The 21,877-nt window shown below is 43.7% G+C and overlaps 1 protein-coding gene across 2 annotated transcripts in view; it reads left to right on the top strand.

Moving 5' to 3' along the window:
- The window catches only part of MYO18B (myosin XVIIIB), a 305,824-nt gene that overhangs the window by 104,021 nt on the left and 179,926 nt on the right, over window positions 1-21,877 (top strand). For both annotated transcript variants that reach the window (XM_064272527.1, XM_064272528.1), the window contains exons 19-22: window positions 3,661-3,726; window positions 11,210-11,338; window positions 14,692-14,835; window positions 19,435-19,524. In XM_064272527.1, the coding sequence (XP_064128597.1) occupies window positions 3,661-3,726; window positions 11,210-11,338; window positions 14,692-14,835; window positions 19,435-19,524 (429 nt within the window). The remainder of the gene's footprint in view (window positions 1-3,660; window positions 3,727-11,209; window positions 11,339-14,691; window positions 14,836-19,434; window positions 19,525-21,877) is intronic.

The raw sequence follows: 21,877 nt of genomic DNA, 5'->3' as shown, positions 1-21,877 counted from the left end.
GACTGACTATGGCTGTCTCATTTCCTGTATCTCCTTATTAAATTTCTGATAGTCTATTGCCCGTTAAGGAACCCTGATGGTGCAGTGGTTAAGCACTCAGCTGCTAACTGGAAGGTCAGCAGTTTGAACCCACCAGTTGTTCTGTGGGAGAAATATATGACAGTCTGCTTCTGTAAAGATTTATAGCCATAGAAACCCTATGGGGCAGTTCTACTCTGTCCTTTAGGGTTGCCATGAGTTGGAATCACCTCGACGGCAATGGGTTTGTATTTCTTTCTTTTTTTTTATTGCCCATTGCTTGCCTCAACCAGGAATATAGCCTCGGGCTAGCTGTGCCATTGGTCTCCCCTATTTGTTTTGTTACTAACATTGCTACTGTCTCTGAAATTTATACCAGCTATATCATTTTCCCATGCTTCACTTGATATAACTGAGCTCTTTCTGACAGCAAAGCTTCTGGATTTCACAGCTTGCTTTGCCCTGGAAGGACTACTGCAGTGACAGAGCTTGAGAGGGGAATGGGGCTGCCAGTGAAGGTTGCCATAGACTACCACTGTTCTTACAGGGTGCTCAGTAGGTTTTCTTGAATAAATGCTTCTCTATTTGTTGTATGCCTTTGTTCAGTTTCCAGAGTATTGAACTTGCTGTTCTTGGCAATTTTGTCTGTTTTTGTCATTGTTTTTGGGGGGAGAGGGTCTGCCAAGCTTCTTGCTCCACCATTCCAGAAGTCTCACTCCTACATGCTGCTTTTATGAACGCATTAAATTCCCACTACATTCACATGAGATAGGCATGGTTACACCGCATTGTAGAAAAGGGCAGTGTGAATCAGACAGAAAGAGTGACTTTCTGAAGATCACACAGCTGGTAAGTGCTGGAGCTGGACTGGATTTCAGCCTCAGAGGACAGAGAACAGGCTCAGGAGTCTGATTCCCATGTTTGGATCCCCTTCTATCATTCCCTAACTATGTGACCTTAGAAAGTCATTTCAGCCTCAGAGGGCAGAGAACAGGTTCAGGAGTCTGATTCCCATGTTTGGATTCCCTTCTATCATTCCCTAACCATGTGACCTTTGAAAGTCATTTCACTGTGCTGGACCTCAGTTTCTTTCTCTGTAAATTGGGGATAAAATAGTACTTGTCAGGGAGTTTTGAAGATAAAATAAATTATTATGTCTAAATCACTTAGAACAGTGCTCACGCTCAAAAACAGACAGTCGTGTTTGCTTGGATTAAAATGGCCAATGTGTCACTGACAAAACGGCAGTCTATGCTGAGATGGATTTCTCGATTATCTGGAAAATTCAGATATATAGAATAGCTGATTCCATAAAGATGTGGGACAAGGAATTCTTTCCAGTGACCTGGATTCTTGCCTTGTCTGTTCCACCAGCTGGCTGTTAGGCAATGATCACGTCGTTATGTTGAATGAAATGAAATCACTGATACGTGACTTAAACAAATGGCAGTTCCCTATGGGTCAGTCTAATAGTAATATTGATAATGATAACAGTTATAGCAATTAAGTGCACATTCATTTACGATGTCTTTTTTTTTTCATATATTCTCAATTGATCCAACAGCCATATTGTCCAGGCAGGGACACCATTTGTCAGCAATTGCCACCCTTTACAGGTGAGGAAAATGAGACTCAGGAGCATCACTCTGTGCCTGCAGCCACCCACTTAACTATTTGGAACTACACTTTCTTGTCTGTAAAGTGAGGCTAATAAGACAAAGTATATCTTTGTAGGGCATTACATTCTTGTCCACAGAGAAACCGAAAGGGTTATAAGAAAACAAGACAGTGGAGAAGAATCCTCAGCTATTGTTGGGGTTAAGCATATCCTTTGGCAGCGTTTGGGGTTTATCCAAGAAGTACAAACTGTAGTCCACAGCCTGCAATGCCTCTGCCAGATTTTAGCCAAAACAGAGTTGGCTATGGGGTGCAAGAGGTGCTCATAGCTGCTATTGACTATTAAGTGCTTACTGTATACCAGGTATTGTGTGGAGCCCTTCACAAGCACACTTTCAGAATCCTTCGAAGCAGCTGCTATTATTTTTCTCATTTTTCTGACAATGAGCCTTAGGCTCAGAATAGACTGCTTGCCCATGTTCAAACAGTTTGTGAGCGGTCAAACAAGGCTCTGAACCCACGTGGATCTAACCCCAGGTCCTGATTTTTTTCCCCCAAATGTCTACCTTGGGCTTTAAACTCCAAGGCAACTTAGAAAAATTTCATTGGTGGTTTAAGTTCATTTTTTTAAATCCATGCATCTTATTTTCAGTTGATTTTTACTTTGTTCTCCTCTTGTGCAGAGAGAAGAGATATTATATTTTAGATATATTGATTTCATGCATTCTGCTGTCTAAAACTCACTTAGAACATTTTGTCCAAAATGTAATAACTGAAACCACTGATTGTTTGGAGGGGTGTGATGGCATGGTCTTCAAGGAAGCCAGAGCGTCCTCCGTGATTGCAGTCTGGGACTAGACTTTTAATGAGCACTTTTTTTTGGTGGGGGGTATCTTAGGAGCGGTCTGTGATGCTGCTGATCTAAGGGGCTGAAACTCATCCACTCAGTCACTTCACTCTTATAATACCTTTTGTTTCTTGAGTGTGGCAGTCACTTTTCTGCCAGCTCATTTTGAAAATAGCCTTTCTGAGTGTGAGTGAATGGAAAATCCACGAGGGGTGGTGGGGGGGAGAGGGAGGGAAATGGCAGTCACGAAGGAACCAGGCACGACCTGTGTTTCTCTGAGGATACAGGGGGCAGGTTGTTACAGAGCCTGTGTGATTATTTGACAAGAGGAAGATTCCATTAAATGGTTGGTGATTTGGCCTACGCTGCAGCCAGGAATCTCTTTGAGTGGCTGACTTTCTTTCAGCAACGTGGGGGCTGCTTTTTCACCTCACTGAATCTCTCTTTGTTTGGATATTTGTCCATTCAGTCATCATTCTTATTGAGCACTTACAGTATGCATAGAACAATACAAGGTGCAATGGAAGAATTAAGAGTTGAATTAAAACACAGTCTGTCCATCCGGGTAGCCATGATCTGGGTCAGGCAGGCAAGCTTAATGATCATGTAATTTATTTAGCAAATATTTGTGAGAGGGAGGCAGCCATTGGCAAGTACAATGAGAGAAGGACAGAGAGCTGGAGGCTGTCACAGGGGGACGTAGTGATACAGTGGGTGAATTTTTAGTGTCCTTGGGCCCTCTGGAGCCATCCTAGTTATAGGAAGCAGTTCAAGACATAGATATTGCAAAGTGGCCAGACAGACCTTGATTCAAATCTGGCTCTGCCCTGGGTGGAACCCTGTTACCTTGGAGAAGCATCTTCATTTAGTTTTGTATCTTTTGTTTTCTACTCTGTAAAATGGGTAGCAATATGGCGACCGTCACAGGGTTGGTAAGAAGATGAAAAGAGATGGCGTATGTGAAGGTCCCAGCAGAATGGATGGCACACACTCAGTGTTCATCTTCTGCACTCCCTGTGTGAGGTGGGAAGTGTTCTTACCTTGGGCTCTATTAGCTGAAGCTCACAGACACCTGGGTGGGTCTTCTGTCTTCCGGCATATCAGTCATTCAGTCAGCCTGGCCTTCCACTTGGGGATTCACTGACCTTGCAATTCTCCGTCTTCTTTCTTCTCCCAAGGCTGTGGAGGACCTCCTGCAGACCCTGGATCTGGAGAAGAAGGCAGTGGCCGTGGGGCACAGTCAAGTGAGTAGAACTTCTTTTCTTAGGACCTTCCATTCATAACAGCAGGGGCTGAACCCCAGTTCTGGTCCTGGCTCCATTCTATGTTTCCTCTGTGTGTCTTCTTTTCCCCAAACTATAAATGGGCCTGATAGTTTTCTGCCCTGTCTAGCTCACAAAATGTAATAAGGTAGGAGGAAATAACATTGGAAATTGTCATCTATTAGAGGTAACACTCCCAAGGACCTCGGTGGTCTGGAATGGTTAACATTCTGGTCCTTAGGAGCCTCAGAAAGGGCTGCCATAAAACCTGAGAAGAGGCACTCAAGACTTCACTAAAAGCCTTTGAACTTCTACTTTGCAACCAACTATAACACAACTATAACCCTAGTTGAATAGCAGGAGTAAGTAAAAAAATAAGGAGGAGATAGAAGAAAAAGGTATAAGCTTCCTGAGTGGTATAAATGGTTTACACTTGACTACTATCTGAAAGGTGGGTGGTTTGAATCCACCCAGGGGCACCACAGAAGAAAAGCCTGGAGATCCACTTCCATAAGATTATAGCCATTGGCGAGGGAAGGTGGGAGTAGAAGGTGGGACATTATCGTTAGAATTGAAAGAAATAGCTTTTTCCAAACTGGTATTAAGCCAAAAGCTCTTTCAAAAATGTTTAAAATTTTGGAGAAGAATTTCACAGAGCCCTAATATGCTCATATATCCTGTGAATTTTCAAGAGGGGCATATATGGTATTTAGGATTCCCCAAACTATTTGACCACAGAACCCCCATCCTTCTGTTTTTGTGGAACACCCATTACCATCACCTGGAACTGGTGTTCCATGGGTTATAATTTGGGAAATGGGGCACAGAGATCTTAAACTCAAGGGTCAGGTGGTGGGCAAGGGAGAAAGGACAATATTTAGAAATACAAACTGGAAAAGAAATAGACCAAAGGCAGTAACTGCTCCATCCATCTTCCCATCTTATTATCTACCGAGTCATTGAAGTCATCTGGTAAACCTTTATCGATGGCCTTCCACCTCCAGGTGCTGGGAAGGCCGCTGTGCCCCAGAAGCCCATAGTTGTGGTGTTATTGGCCATTTGTATTTCTTGGAGCCTTGAGTTGCCTGCTCCATCATGCCTCTCTGAACACAGCCCTTCTCTTGAAGAACTCATTGTCCCTTAAACTCCTCCCCTTCCTCACAGCTCATCTTAAACCCACTAGTATCCTCAATACAGGTCCTCCTAAGGAATATGGCTTAGGCCATTAATCCATTGTGACCTCAACTTGATCTCCCCTGCCGGAAGTTGGCAGCATCTGGGCCTTTGCAGAACTTGGCATTAGAGGGAGTACACCTGTCAGTTACTGGGCTCCCACTATGAGCCAGGTCCTATGCCAGGCAACTTCATGCATTGTTCCTTATACCCTCTGTGAGATAACCAGTATATCCCTGCTTTGCAGATGGGATATACTTCCTGGACCTCCGGGACGTAAGCCCCCTTTCAAGGTCTTATAGATGGCTAGAGATAGAGCTTCAGTGCCAACCTGTATCTGTCCAAATCCCAGGCTCCTTTTGATGTGCTGTGGGTTCCACTGTTTATTAATGGAAACGTACAACACATTCTTAACACACAGGTAGGTCTTTACGTGTGCTAACATTGGGGATTGTTCTTCAGCTCCAGGAACTGCATCCTTCTTGCCCAATAGTTCTCAAAGTGTGGTCCCTGGACCAGCAGCATTGGCACCACCTGAGAGCTTCCTAGAGACACAAATGATCAGGTCCCACCCCACACCCACTGAATTTGAAACTTGGGGGTGGGACCAGCGCTCTGTATTGCAACGAGCCCTCTGGGGGATTCCAGTGCGTGCTCAAGTTTGAGAACCACTGGTTTAAATAATGACTTCATTATTTCAGGAATTAAAAAATCAGTCCCTATAATCCCAGCAGCTATAGCAGAGCAAAGAAGAAAAGCAAGGAAGATGAAGAAGTTGCTACCCACAGTTTCACAGTGGCAGGGGCAAGAAGTTCATAAGCCTGTACATTCCAATAATAAAACGTTATTATTATTGAATAATACTTGGCAACCACTGAGAACCTGCCTAGAGAAAATCAAGGCCCATGTATCCTTTTGGAAGCTTACTGCTGTTGTTGTTAGCTGCCTTCAAGTCAGCCCCTGACTCATGGTGACCGCAGGCACAATGGAAGGAAACATAGCCCGGTCCTGTGCCATGCCCATGATCGGTGGTGGATCTGACCATTGTGATCCATTGGGTTTTCATAGGCTGATTTTCAGAAGTAGATCACCAGGCCTTTCTTCCTAGTCCATCTTAGTCTGGAAGATCTACTGAAACCTATTCAGCATCAGAGCAACATGCTTCCACTGACAGATCGGTAGTCGCTGTGCCTGAGGTGCGTTGGTCTGGAATCAAATGCGGGTCTCCCGCATGGAAGACGAGATTTCTCCCCCTGAGTCTTTAAGGGCAGATGTGATGTCTTACTAGGTGGGAAGGCCATGAAGCCCAGTGGAAAGCTGACTCAGTGCACACCCAGGCTCCACCATTTTCTATGAATCTTGAGTGAGTGATTTAGCTTCTCTGAGCCTCCATTTCCTTTTTAAACTGCAGCTACTAGCCTCGCCCTCCCAAGTTAGCTGTGGGAATCAGTAAATTGTCACTTAACAGGGTTGGCTGTCATAACTGGTTGAATACATTTGTCACTGAAGCAAGGTGTCTATCAATTAATGTTCAGTGTTTACAGAATTAAAACTCCTCTTATCTGTAAAATGAGGGTCCCTAGGTGGCACAAATGATTTGTGCTCGACTCTTAACCTCAGGGTTGCGGTTCAAATCCACCCAGCGGTGCTGTGGAAGAAAAGACCTGGAGATCCGCTTCTGTTAAGATTACAGCCAAGAAAACACTATAGAGCAGTTCTACAGTGTCCCACATGGGGTCACCATGAGTCAGAATCAACTTGATGGCAACTAACAACAACAACAATCTGTCAGATTACTAACAGAAGAGGCGCTAAGTCCTCAGCAGTACCGGGAATGGGAGCTAGGGCCATAGCAGATTTTTAAAAACCTGGCGGTCAACATTTTTAGAAAAAAAAATAGCTGTGGCCCCTACGGGCTCTTTAAAGGGGGGCTGTTTGGATGTTTCTCTCTGCTTGGGTCTGATAAGCAGCTGGACCCATGAAAAGGGAATAATTTAGATTTTTCTTTGTGATTTTCAGCCCCTGGTGCCTTATCAAGGCCTGTTCTGAGGGCTATGACATTTATGAAAAAGGTGTGGTTTCACAAGCAGTTGGCCTTCTAGTCGGCAATATGCTCTTAGAAGAAAAAAAAAGAAAAGTCAAGATAAGATTCTGCAGAGGCGAGGACTTATTCCCATTCTGTGTATGGTTGTTTCCAATTATCTTTTTAACGAATGCTTCATACTTAATCAATGGCGGTTTTGGCAGGACCCACCAGCTTTTGTAACATATGAACTAGGGCTGTCATCCCTTTGATCATTGATTTTTTAAATTTTTTTAATGGCAGCTTTTGGGACTCACTAGCTTGTGAAATTAATACAGTCATTATTGAGGCCATCTGATGGGTAATGAGTCAGTTGTGTCTTTATTTCAATGAGGCTAATTGTCTTGGTGGCCCTGGCTGATAGGAAGTGTTCTGTAAAACCGAGTTAGCACCCATCAGGCATGCTCATTTTCATTTTCTCGTTGAGAAGGGGCTGGCTGCGGGATTGGTTGAGTGGTCTCCATTACTGAAAACAGGTTCAGGGTAATGGAGAAATGATTGAGACCCTTTGTTCCACTTGGAATCAAATTGCAGTTGAACCTCAAGCTTCAGGTGTTTGTATCATAATGAACGGGGAAATGGATGCTCATGTTGGCACTGGGAGTGGGTGCAGGAGATAACCCAAGGTCTGGGTTTGAGTGTTAGCTTTGTCAATCAACCTCTCTGTTACCGTAAGTAAATTACACAACCTTCCTGAGCCAATGGGTCCCTGGGTAGCACGAACAGTTGGCCCTTGGCTATTAACCTCAAAGTTTGGTGGTTTGAACCCACTCAATGACACCACAAAGAAAGGCCTGGTAATCTGCTACTGCAAAAATTGTTGTTGTTAGGTGCTGTCAACTAGGTTCTGACTCATTGCAACCATATGTACAGCAGAAGTAAACACTGCCCAGTCCTGGGCCATCCTCACAGTCGTTGCTGTGTTTGAGCCCACTGTTGCAGCCACTGTGTCAGTCCATCTCATTGAGGGTCTTCCTCTTTTTCCCTGACCCTCTACTTTACCAAGCGTAATGTCCTTCTCCAGGGACTGGTCCCTCCTGCTAACATGTCCAAAGTACATAAGATGAAGTCTCACCATTCTCGTTTCTAAGGAGCCTTCTGGCTATGCTCTTTCTAAGACTCCGTAATACGTGCAGTCCGCATGAGCTGAAATGGACTTGAAAGCAACAGGTTTGGTTTTTTGATTTTCTGAGCCAATAGATTCCTCGTAAGGACTGTTCTGGGTTTTAAAATGAGATATAGGAGTCAGGGCTTTGAAAAGTGTAGATGCCACGCAAATGTTACTTATGGTCACTGATATCTGTAGTCTTGTCTGGAGTCAAATTGTTGTCATTGTTAGCTGCTGTTGAGTCAACTCTGACTCATGGCAACCCTATATGACAGGGTGGAACTACCCCCATTGGGTTTTCTAGGCTGAATTTTTTTTTTTTTTTAATCTTTATAGAAGCAGATCACCAAGTCTTTCTCTCATAGAGACTCTGGGTGGGTTCAAACTGCCACCTTTTCGGTTAGAATCCAAGTGGTTCACTACAGTCAGATAGAAGGAAATAAATCCAGGCTTTGCACTTGCTAGCAAAGGATCTTGGGCAGATGGCTTTTTTAGCCTTAGTTTCTGTCTCCATAAAATGGGGGATAATGAAAACTATCACACAGGGTGATGTATGTAAAGTGCTTACCCTGCGTGCCAAAGTGTTTCGTTCAGATCAAGAGCACTGTAAAGTCTTGATAAATGTCAACCAATTACTATGCACTATTAATAACATCACTAATTAAGGTAGTGTAGTGGTTAAATGCTACAGCTGCTACCCAAAAGGTCAGCAGTTCAAATCCACCAGGCACTCCTTAGAAACTATGGGGTAGTTCTACTCTGTCCTGTAGGGTCGCTATGAATTGGAATCGACTCCATGGCAACAGGTTTATTCAGTGCCTCCATGGAGTCCCCGGATGATGCAAACAGTTAAGTGGTCGGCTACTAACCAAAAGGTTGGCAGTTCAGACCCACCCAGAGGCTTCTTGGAAGAAAGGCCTGGCAATCTGCTTCTGAAAGATCACAGCCATGAAAACCCTATGGAGCAGTTCTACTCTGTAACACATGGGGTCACCATGAGTCGGAATTGACTTGGTGGCACCTGGTACTGGTATCCAGTGCCTTCAACAAAACACAACACTTTTGGGGTTATAAGCCACCTCTGGCAAAGAAACACACAGGGCTGTTCTTAGAAATAAGCAGTAAGGACATCTGAAAAGTGATCACACCCGCATCACTCTGAGCAGAGTTAGCGAAACAGAGTTAGCACCACTAACATCACTCTGCCTTAAATTCCACCATTACAGCATCTTTCTTTTGCCTTCGGAAAGGTAAGAAAATGGCCACACCAAATTGTAGCCCCCCTACCATCTTGGCTGGAGCAGGCCTGGCCCAAAAATCCCAGGTCCTCTCAGACAATCCTTCATCCCACACCTCCAGGACGCTCTGCCTTAATTCTTGGCTGACAGTCAGTCCTGGGGTCCCGGCTTTCTCATTTCTGTTCCCTGCAGTTTCTTTGAGGGCGGCCCTGCGGGGTGCCAGGGAGGCACTGATCACAGTGCTGCAGAGGCCTTCATCCATTATTGATGAGCTGCAGCCTGGAAACCGTGTACCACGAGCTGTTTTCTGTTAGATGCCAGGTCTATCCCCCAGGCTTGTTCTGAGGATTAAAAGAAATAATGTATTTAAATTGCTTTTATAATAGCGACAATAACAATGCTAATAATAAAAGCTGACAATTTCAGAGTACCTACTAAGGACGAGGAAACCCTGGTGGCGTAGTGGTTAAGTGCTACGGCTGCTAACCAAAAAGGTCGGCAGTTTGAATCCACCAGGCGCTCCTTGGAAACTCTATGGGGGCAGTTCTACTCTGTCCCATAGGGTCGCTATGAGTTGTAATCGACTCAACGGCAATGGGTACTAAGGACCAACACCTGCACTGATTGTGTGTGGTTGTCGTTAGCTGCTGTCAGGTGAGGCCCCTGACTCATGGTGACCCCATGCATGAGGGAATGAAATGCAACCTGGTCCTGTGCCATCCCCAGGATCGGTTGTGGATTGGAAAGTTGTGATCCACAGGGTTTTCACTGGCTGCTTTTCAACAGTAGATTGCCAGACCTTCCTTCCTAACCTGGAAGCTCTGCTGAAACCTATTCAGCATCACAGCAACCTGCAAACCTCCACTGACAGGTGGGTGGTGGCGGCACATAAGGTGCATTGGCTGGGAATCAAACCCAGGTCTCCCACATGGAAGGCGAGAATTCTACCACTGAGCCCAATTGCCTCCTAATTGTGTAACTTGCCTTATATTATCTCATACATCAGCCCATTTTACAGATGAGGAAACTGAGGCACAGAGAGGTGGAGCTGGGATGCAAATACAGTACTGTATTCCCATCTCAAACCTTCAGGTTTCCCTAATATCCTACCACATTGCTCTCAACCGTTTATTTTTCTAAATTTTCCTACTGGAAACAGGGAGCAGGAGGAATGGAATTTTGGGGTAGGCTAGAATGTGTCTCTGAAATGCATCTGTGGGGCTGCAGGCACCAGGAGTCTCTGCTTTCTCCCACCCTGAGCCACACTCTTCAAAATCCTTTAAGTAATCCTGGCTGGTCGATCCAGGATGCAGGCAAGGGCTTTCTTCTCACTTTGCAGAAGGCATAATTGTTGTTGTTGTTAGGTGCATTGAGTCAATTCCGACCCATAGTGACCCCATGCATGACAGAACAAAACATGGCCCAGTCCTGCGCCATCCTCACAATTGTTGTTATGCTTCAGGTCATGGTTGCGGCCACTGTCAATCCATCTCACTGAGGGTCTTCTTTTTCCCTGCCCCTCTACTTTACCAAGCATGATGTCCTTCTCTAGGGACTGGTCCGTCCTGATAACATGTTCAAAGTAAGTGAGACAAAATCTTACCATTCTCACTTCTAAGGAGCATTCTGCCTGTACTTCTTCCAAGACGGATTTGTTCGTTCTTCTTTCAGTCCATGGTGTATTCAATATTACGTTAGTAGTTGAAGACAAACTGTGTGTGCCACCCAGGGACCCATTAAAGGACAGCTGATAGCAAATACTGAGGGCAGCTGCAAGGGAAGGAGGGTCTGAGTTGCAGCCACTTTCCCCTCCAGACAGTCTGCTTCAGAGGAGGAGTCACCTACACCCTTCTCTCCTTCCAGGTTTTCCTCAAGGCGGGTGTGGTCTCCAGGCTTGAGAAGCAGCGGGAGAAGCTGGTGTCTCAGACCATCATGCTCTTTCAGGCAGTCTGTAAGGGCTTCCTGTCTCGCCAGGAATTCAAAAAGCATAAGGTACGGAGGCCAGTGTGCCTGGGGAGCCCAGCAGAGGCGTGAAGTCCTAGAAAACCTGGCCCATGGGGCTGTGAGCCCATGCTTCTCACAGTTGCCCTTGCATGTGAATCCATGTGGGATATTGTTAAAACATGGGTTCTGACCCAGTGAGTCTGGGGTGGAGCGGGAGTGTCTGGACTTCTCATCAGCCCCCAGATGATACAGTGCTGCTGGTCCAAGGACCCGTCTGAATGGACAGACCAACAGACCATTTGCAAGCTGTCATGACTGTTTCTAGGACACTGACATCAATTCATCAAGGAGGTCCACCATGAACGAGATATCTTTGAGGTTGTCCAAGCTCTCCTGGGTCGGTTCATGATTTCAAATTGTCCATCTCTGAAGGACTTGACTTCCCTGGTCAGCTGACAAAGCATGAGCTAGGTCATGGCCACTGAGGTCTTTGGGACCAAAGGTCAAGTTCAGAGTCTGCAGTCCTGAGCCACCCCTGGCCCCAGTCTTCAGAAATCTCCAGAGACTAGAATTCCTCTCTGTAACCTACACAATGGAGAGAAAACAGCACGGGCTCTAGAAACAAACAAGACCTATGTTCGAATCCCACTTCCACCAATTAGTAGCTGGGTGCAGGTTACATGAGATAATGTGCACTTAGTACAATGCTGAGCGCATAGTAACTGCTCAATAAACAGTAATTACCTTGTTGTTGTCGTTAGGTGCCATTGAGTTGATTTCAACTTATAAAGTTATAGTGACCCTATACTCTAGCTACACCATACAGTAGAGCTGCCTCATAGGGTTTTTTGGGCTGTAATCTTTATGGGAGCAGATCGCTGGGTCTTTCTCCCATGGAGCCTCTGGTTGGGTTCAAACCACTGACATTTCAGTTAGCAGCAGAGCTCTTAAACATTGTGCCACCAGGGCTCCTAGTTATTACCTTTGTAGTAATATTATTAATTACTACTAATACTAGAGTGGAACCTCATTATACATGCCTCCACTTTATATGAATTCAACTATATGCACTTGGCGAAAACAAAGAAGTGAAAATATTAATAATTAAAATATTATGGATGATCCCATCGGCCCACTATACTCAACTAGCTTATGCTTTGAGATAATCTGAAATAGAGGTTAAAAGCCTGGGCTCTGCTACTGAGAAGTTGTGTGACATTGGGTATGTGACTTGACCTCTCCTCTCTGCACCTCAGTGTGTCCATCTGTAAAATGGAAATAATGGAAATGGAAATAATAATAGTACCTACATAAGGCTATAGTGAGGACTAGGTTAAAGTGTGTAAGTAGCTCAGAGCAATACTTGGCGAGTAGGATGCACCATGTAAGTAGTATAGTGTTGGCTATTGTGATGGGGATGAGAGGCAAGCATGGTTCCCACCTGAGATGAGAATGAATTAAGTCAGTGGTTCTTAAAGTGTGGTCCCCAGACCGGCAGCATCAGCATCACCATCACCTGGGAATTTGTTGTTGTTGTTCAGTACCATTCAATCAGTCAGCTATGACTCATAGCAACCTTTGGATAACAATTAAATGTTGCCCAGTCCTGCACCATCTTCATGATTGTTGCTATGTTTGAGTCCGTTGCTTTGGCTATCATGTCAGTCCATCTCATTGTTCTCCCTGACCCTCTACTTCACCAACCATGATGTCCTTTTCTAGCAATTGGTCTTTCCTGATGACATGTCCAAAGTAAGAGAGCCCAGGTTTCACCATCTTGCTTCTAAGGAGCATTCTGGTTGTATTTCTTCTAAAACTGATTCGTTCATTCTTCTGGTAGTTATGTCATTTGTTCATTTGTTAGAAATGTAAATTTTTCAGCCCTGCCCCAGACCTAATGAATGAGAAACTCTGAGGGTGGTCCAGGCACTCTGATTTAACAAGCCCACCAGTACAGTCTAATGCACAGGAAAGTTTGAGAACCACTGCTGTAGAGAAGAGCACATCTCAACACTCAGTGGACAAGGCACAGGCTAGGTCATGGCCACCAAGATCTTTGGGACCAAAGGCCTAGTTCAGTCCTGAGCCACCCCTGACCCCGATTTTCAGAAATCTCCAGAGATCAGAATTCTTCGATATTATCTGTTCAAATGCTGTTGTTGTTAGGTGCCGGGGAGTCAGTTCCAACTCTAGCAATCTCATGCACAACAGAATGAAACACTGGCCAGTCCTGCACCATCCTCACAATTATTGCTGTGTTTGAACCCACTGTTTCAGCCACTGTCACAATCCGTCCCCTTGAGGGTCTTCATCTTTTTCACTGACCCTCTACTTTACCAAGCATGATGTTCTTTTCTAGGGTCTGGTCCCTCCTGATAACATGTCCAAAGTACATGAGACGAAGTCTCACCATCCTTGCTTCTAAGGAGCATTCTGGCTGTACTTCTCCCAAGATTTGTTCATTTTTTTCTGGCAGTCCATGGTATATTCAATATTCTTCACCAACACCAGAATTCAAAGGCATCGATTCTTCTCTGGTCTTCCTTATTCACTGTCTAGCTTTCACATGCATATGACCAAAAAGCAAAGCAAAACAAACAAATTGCCTTGGCATCGATTCTGACTCGTGGAGACCCTGTAAGACAGAGTAGAATTGCCCCATAGGATTTCCAAGGAGCAGCTTGTGGGTTTGAACTGCTGATCTTTTGGCTAGCAGTTGAGTTCTTAACCACTGTGCCAGGATTGAAAATACCAAGACTTGGGTCAGGTGCAGCTTAGTCCTCAAAGTGACATCTTTGTTTTTCAACACTTTAAAGAGGTCTTTAAAAAGACATATGGATATTACCCTATCACTGACAGTGTTGTGCTTCGGAACAGATCTTGAAATGTTCTGTTTAAATTGATACCTATTATTGTGTAATAAATATACATATAATAATTCTGGTTCTCAAACTTCAAGTTTGAGTAGCACTGAATTAGTGTTTAAATACACTAAAACAATTACCTGGCCCCTAAGCTAACAGCATAATCGTGAATATTGTTTCTTGTGCGTATTTTCAGGGATTTTCAAGGGTAGTTTTTGACTTGCACACCACTTTCTAACCTAATCCTCACATAAGATGTGGCCCTATTGAATCATATTTTCTCTTTTTATTATAATTATCATCATTAAGTCATGCAGGATTAAACTATGGCATAAGTGCCTGACGTTGAATGCCTGACGTATTAGAAGAACTCCGTGAAAGGAAGCTTTTTGTTTGTTTGTTTTGAGTTATCCAGTCCCACTACTTTATAAGCCCATTGCCTCCACCCCCTTTGCCTCTCTCTGCCTGTTTTCCTACACCTTCGCCTAGGTGGGGAAGGAGGGGACCCCCTCAAGTCTCTGTCTCCTTTCTCTGCAGCTTCGCCGCCTGGCTGCCCAGTGCATCCAGAAGAACGTGGCGGTGTTCCTAGCAGTCAAGGACTGGCCGTGGTGGCGGCTCCTCAGTTCCCTCCGGCCCCTGCTGAGTGCTACCATCGGGGAGGAGCAGCTCCGAGCCAAAGAGGTCCGTCCATGCGACAGGCAGGGCGCTGGGTGGCTACTTCCCTCCCCCCACTTCAATGTTTCCATCCAAGAACCCACTCCCCTACTCTTGCTCTGAGAATTCGTGATCCCACAATGCTGAGCTCGAAAGCACTCACCGCCCCCTCCAGATATCCCTCCGCTCCTGTCAGTACCGCCCCTCTAAATACTAAGTCCCACTCGGTATGTATCACTGTCCCAGGGATACACGGACACTTTAATTGCTTATCCCACAGAGACTCGATGATGGGATCTTTGATTTATTTTCTTACGCTCACTTAAAAGAAAAATTGCATAAAAACCCAAAACCAAACCCGTCGCTGTGGAGTTGATTCCAACTCATAGCGACCCTGTAGGACAGAGTAGAACTGCCGCATAGGGCGTCTAAGGCTGTTACTTTCACAGAAGCGGACTGCCACATCTTTCTCCCTCAGAACAACTGGTGAGTTCTAACTGCTGACTTTTCGGTTAGCAGCCCAGCACTTAACCACTGCGCCACCAGGGCTCCTTGAAAAATTGCATACCTATAGAAAAGTTGAAAGAATATATCCAGTGAGCACTGCTATACCTTTCATCTGGAGTCCCTGGGTTGCACAAACAGTTAAGTGCTCAGCTACTAAGCAAAAGCTTGGTGCTTCGAATCCATCTGGAGGCACCATGGAAGAAGGTCCTGGTGACCTACTTCCAAAAGATCAGAACCGTTGAAAACCCTATGGAGCACAGTTCTATTCCGACACATGTGGGGTCACCATGAGTCAGGGGTGGACTATACAGCAACTGGTTTGGTTTTTTGGTTTATGCCCTTCGTCCAGATTCGTCAATCACTAACATTTCCAGCATTTGCGCTCTGCCTTTCAAACTCTCTGTACACATACGGGCATATATGTACACATGTATGTGTAGTTTTCCCCTGCTGACCCTTTTTTTTTTAATTGTACTTTAGATGAAGGTTTACAGAACAAACTAGTTTCTCATCAAGCAGTTAGCACACACATTGTTCTAGGACATTGGTTAACAACCTCACGACATGTCAACACTCTCCCTTCTCAACCCTGGGTTCCCTATTACCAGCTTTCCTCTTCCCTCCTGCCTTACAGTCCCTAACCCAGGGCTGGTGCGCCCCTTTAGTCTTGTTTTGTTCCATGGGCCTGTTCAATCTTTCCCTGAAGGATGAACCTCAGGAGTGACCTCTTTACTGAGCTGAAAGGATGTCCAGGGGCCATACTCTCAGGGTTTCTCTAGTGTGTCAGGCCTCCCCTGCTGACCCATTTGAATGTAAATTGCAGACATCTTGAGACAGTTGACCCCTAAAAATTTCAGTGTGTCCAAGCAAGGATATTCTCCTACATGAGCGTGATGCCATCACCACGCCCAAAAAAGTTCACGGAGACCCAATAACATAATCTAATACAGAGTCCAACTCAAAACTTTTCCCCTTGTCCCAATAATGTCCTTTAAAGCTTTTTCTTTTACTCTAGAATCCAATCAAGATTCATGTATCATATTTGCTTGTCATGTAATCTCCCTCTTAAAATAATCTCTCTCACTCTTTTTTTTTTTTTTTAACATTGATTCAAAGAGTAAAGAGTCTAGGCTAGCTGTCTTATGAAATAGCCCACAATCTGGATTTCTTTCTGTTTCCTTATGGTTGGATTCAGGTTAAAACAATTTTGGCAAGAATGTTTTCTAGATGATGGTGATCACTGACCTTTGACACTCAATATCAGGGTGTCTCGTTATTGGTGATGTTAAATTTGATCACTGGCTTAAGGTCGATCTGTTGTCCATGTGCCATTTTTTCCCTCAATTAGTAAATGATCTGTGGGGTGACCCTTCGCTACTGTTAATATCTGCTTTCCCCCAAATCTTTCATCAAATTGTTTTAGCATCCGTTGATGAGTCTTGTGTAAATCAACTAATACACAAGTGGTTGAAATAATGATTTTTCCAACTCTGTCCTTTCTTCTGCATTTGTTAGCTATCCCTCTTTTGTAAAGAACATTCTCTCCTTTTCCATGTTTCTGAGTGTCAATACGGATTCAGAGATTTTTAAAAAGATTCTAAGCATTACAGTTTTTGCAGTCTTCAATTTTTTTTTCTTTTTTTAATGTTCAAATAATCCCAGATGTGGCCAAAGGAAATCCCTTCAGGCTGGCTCTCATGTCCTTTTGACATGCTTTCTGGCATGAGTTGGCTCCAGGGTTACCTTTTTTGGGTCCTGCCTCCTACATGCTTCTGGCTGTGGCTTGTAGCCCTCTCAGTGGATGGAGTTAGGAGATGTATACCTGCCTTCCCTCATTCTACATTTTTTTTTTTTTCTATAGGTCACTATGAGTTGGATTGGAACCAACTCGAAAGCAATGTTGCTTTTTTTTTTTCCTCATAGGAGATGACATCTGGTGGAGCAATGCTTAAGTGCTCAGCTACTAATGGAAAGGGTGACAGTTTGAACCCACCAGCCACTCTGTGGGAGAAAGATGTGGCAGTCTGCTCCCGTAAAGATTACAGCGTTAGAAACCCTATGGGGCAGTTCTACTCTGTCATATACGGTTGCTATGGGTTGGGATCAACTCATAGCAATGGGTAGGTGCGTCTCCCATGTGAGAACCCTACTTCCTCAGCAACACCAGCATATTTACTCATTGGCTCTGTCCTACAACACACACAAAGTAATTTCAGAATTACTATACCATTACTGGCCCCATCAAGAAACTCACTGAGTGAAGATCAAGATTTCTTTGGTATTCTTTTGGCTTTTAGAATACATCCCACTAACAGTGTACATCCTGAGTACTGTATTCAAAGTAATTTTAGTTATTTCTCTTTTCTTGTTGCTGTTATCCACTTGATATACAGTTTGTTCCATTTGTATTCGATTTTAGACTTTGTGTGCATTCTGTTTGATTCCATTTAACTTTAGGATATGTAAATATGTACATGTCAAAAGTCTAAAATATAAAAATATGTAAAAAGGTGTGCTCAGAGAAAACTTCCTTTCCTGACCCTTCCACTCTGTTAACCACAAAAAAAAAAAAAAAAAAAACCCATATGGTTGAGCAGATTCCAACTCATAGCGACCCTATAGGATAGAATAGGACTGCCCCATAGAGTTTCCAAGGAGTGCCTGGTGGATTTGAACAGCCAACCTCTTGGTTAGCAGCCGTAGCTCTTAACCACTGTGCCACCAGGGTTTCCTCCACTGTGTTACCACCCCCTATTTATGTTGTTGTTATGTGTGCCGGCAAGTCGATTCTGACTCACAGCTACCCTATAGGACAGAGTAGGACTGCCCCAAAGGGTTTCTAGGTTGTGATCTTTGTGAGAGCAGATCACCAGATCTTTTCTCCTGCAGAGCAGCTGCTGGGTTTGAACTGCCAACCTTTCGGGTTAGCAGCTGAGTTCTTAACTATTGCACTACCGTAGCTCCTCCTTCCTATGTTCCCTTTTGCAAAAATTTGCAAATACATACACATACATTCTTAGTTCCTTTCTTACACAAAAGATAACATACTATATATACTTTTCTGCAACTTGCATTTTTCACTTAAAATATATTCTGAAAATCATGCTGCATCTGTTATAGAGATCCTCCTAGTTCTCTTCTTACGGGTGCATAGTACTTGTTTATCTGTAGCATAGTACTCCTTTGTCTGTAGCATGGTACTCCTTTGTCTGTAGCATAGTACTCCTTTGTAGCATGGTACTCCTTTGTATGTTCCGTAGTGCATTCAACCAGCCTTTTGTGAATGGGCATGTAGGTCGCTTCCTATGGTGGTTGTATAAGGATGGGGTTGAGTCATTGGCAGAAAAGCGATAATTGGGAAAGATAAGTGCTGAGTGCACCATAGCCACTCAGAGTTGCCCAGCCCCGGGCTAAGCAGTGGTCCCATTCCGAGGGTTCACATTCATACCCAACTGGGCTGGTGTGGAGCAGAGATGTTGGTAGCTGGAAATGATGAAAGAAAAACCTCCCTCGTTGAACTTAACATTTTGGCATCATCACAGGTGTGCTTGCTGAATCACCCACTCCATTCTTAAGCCACTCTTTCATTTTTAAAATAAAGTTTACTTTTTAGAAGAGTTTTACAGGGTTACAGAAAAACATACAGACATACAGTTCTTGTCTGCCCCCTCCCTCCCGCCTGCCTAGTATTTCTCCTATTAACCTCTTGCATTTTTTTTTCACTTTTTATTAAAGGAATTTACAAATACCCATAAAAGCAAAGAGAATAGTTATAATGAACTTTTATACACTCATCATCTGGCTTCAGTGACGATCAGTCTTCTGCCATCATTGTTTCATCTGTCCTGCTCTGCATTATTTTTTTTCTTTTTTTGCCTCAAGTATTTTAAAGCAAATCCCGAACATCATATCGTTTCACCTTCAGGGTGTGCCTCCAACAGATAAGGATGTGAAAAAGTACCATTTTCACCCCTGACAAAATTAGAAGTAATTTTTAAAAATGTCATCTAATACCTCATGTGTGTTCAACTGTCCCCCCCATTCTCCAGCCACTCTTAACACAAATGGAATGTACCTCTCGGTCCCAGAATGGCTATTGTTAAGTGTTTGTTTTCATAGGAGGAGCTTACAATGCTGAGACAGAAGCTAGACAAATCAGAGAAGTCGCGGAATGAACTCCGGCAGAATGCAGACCTGTTAGAGAGCAAGGTATCCTGGGGTCCCTGTGAGGGGTGGTGTCTGTTGGGAGAAAGAAAATGGCAATTCACCTGCCACTGTGCTAAGTGCTTTAGAAGCATCCTCAGGATACCCCTGTGAGGTATGTGCTGTTATGCTGAGATTGTCCCCATTTTACAGAGGCAGAAACTGAGGCCCTGGGATATTAGCTGAGATTCAAACCTAAGTCATGTGGTTATAAATGGAAGCATTTCTTAAATAAGTTACAAAAGCATAAATCACTACGGAAAAGGTGATAATTTGGCTATATTAAAGTAACAGACTTCCCGTTTATCACAGCATAAAGTAAAGACACTCCTCATACTTGGAGAAGAAATTTGCAACATATGTAACTGGCAAAGAGAATCCAGCATATGTAAAGAACTTCCTCAAATAAATTGGAAAAAGACAAACACTCCAATAGGGGGAAAAAAAAAACGGGTAAAACATATGAACAGGCAGTTCCCAAGGGAGGGATTCTTTTTCAAGAATTCAGATGTTTAGGAACTCAAACGGCCAATAAACTCATGAAAAGATGCTAACCTAACTAGCAATTAGAAAGTGCAAATTAACACCACAGTAGGTACCATTTCACACGTCAGATTGGCAAAATTGAAAAGTCTGATATAGCCAAGTGTTGGCAAGGATATGTAGCAGCGGGAACTCTTATGTACTGCCAGTGGGGGTGTGAATTGATCTGATTACTCCTGAGAAATTTGGCATTATCTATGAAAGTTGAACCTGTTCATAGAACAAGATGTTCATAGCAGCAGCATTTGTCGTGTTGAATGAACACCCAAATGGAAGTCTATTGATAGGAGAATGGATGAGCACATTTTGTTATATTAAAATTTAAGTGACCAAAAAGTGAAAATGAATGAAGAGCTGGGCAAACTGTGGTCTGTGGGCCAAAATCATCTTGTCATCTGTTTTCGTAAATAAAGTTTTATTGGAACACAGCCACACGTATAATCCATGGCTGCTTTGGGCTACACTGGCACCAATAGTTACAACAAAGGCCGTAAGACCCCCAGAGCCTAAAATACTCTCTGGCCCTTTACAGAAAAAGTTTGCTGGTCCCTGATCTACAGATACATTTATCAACATAGATGGTCCTCACAAATATAATGCTAAAATAAACAATTAAATTACATAAGAATACCTAAAATACGATATCATACATATTATTTTAAAATTTGCAGGACGATATTATATATTGATTAGTGGCATATGCACATATATATATATATATATATATATAATCCATTGGCTCTTAGTCAATTCTGGCTCATGGCGGCCCCATATGTGCCAGAGTAGAACTGTGCTCCATAGGGTTTTCAGTGGCTGTAATCTTATAGGAATTCCTGGGTGGTGCAAGTGATTAACACACTCATCTGGTAACTGAAAGGTTAGAGGTTTATGCCTACCCAGAGGCACCTCAGAAGAAAGACCTGGTGATCTACTTTCAAAAAGTCAGCCACTGAAAACCCAATAGACCACAATTCTACTCTGATATACATGGAGGTCGCCATGAGTCAGGATCTCCTTGATGGCAACTGATTTTTATCTTATGGAAGTAGATCACCAGGCCTTTCTTCTATGGCACTGCTGGGTGGATTTGAACCACCAACCTCTTGGTTAGTAGCCAAGTCCAAACTGTTTGTGCCACCTAGAGATGTATACATATACAGTTTATGGTGTAAGGATATTCATGGGAATAATAAACACCACATTCAGAATAGTGGTTACCTCTAGGACTCAACGGCACTGGATCTAGGAATAGGAAGGGGCATGGGATTGAAGAAGATTATGCTGGGGTGTGTGTGGTGGGTATCTTCACCTGGACATTGAGTTCAGGGGCTGGGGATGAAGACATGAACAGAAAATCCCTACCCTCAAGGAGGCCACTGCAAATTATGGACAGACTCCTAAACAAATTCATACATTACCATGTGGTACATGACTAGTGAGCTTTGGGTAGACCAACAGGGGTTATTTGAGAAAAGCCAGTTCATCTTTCAGGGCCAAGGCTAGGGTGAGGCGAGCAAGGCACTGTCCTGAGGTGCAAAATTTAGAGGGCACCAAAAAACTCAGTAATCAAACAATATTGAATGCAATAATTATAAAAATGGAAATTAATGCAAAAAACCCATGATGAAAAAATACCAAAATTTTGAATACATGCAGGATTCATGGGACATGATTAGAGTAAGGCAGGTGAGGCTCCCACGCTGCATGGTGGCATCCTGTCTTTAATTATAATTCTGGTATTTTATTATTCATGGCATCTTCCCCTGTATGTGACTCCGTTTCCCTGCTCTTCTCCCCATTTATAAGACACCACTCG

The sequence above is a fragment of the Loxodonta africana genome, chromosome 19 (genome assembly GCF_030014295.1).
Source record: "Loxodonta africana isolate mLoxAfr1 chromosome 19, mLoxAfr1.hap2, whole genome shotgun sequence".
Lineage (NCBI taxonomy): Eukaryota > Metazoa > Chordata > Mammalia > Proboscidea > Elephantidae > Loxodonta > Loxodonta africana.
The sequence above is the reverse complement of the archived record's forward strand: the minus strand, read 5'-3'. Positions and strand labels throughout refer to the sequence as shown.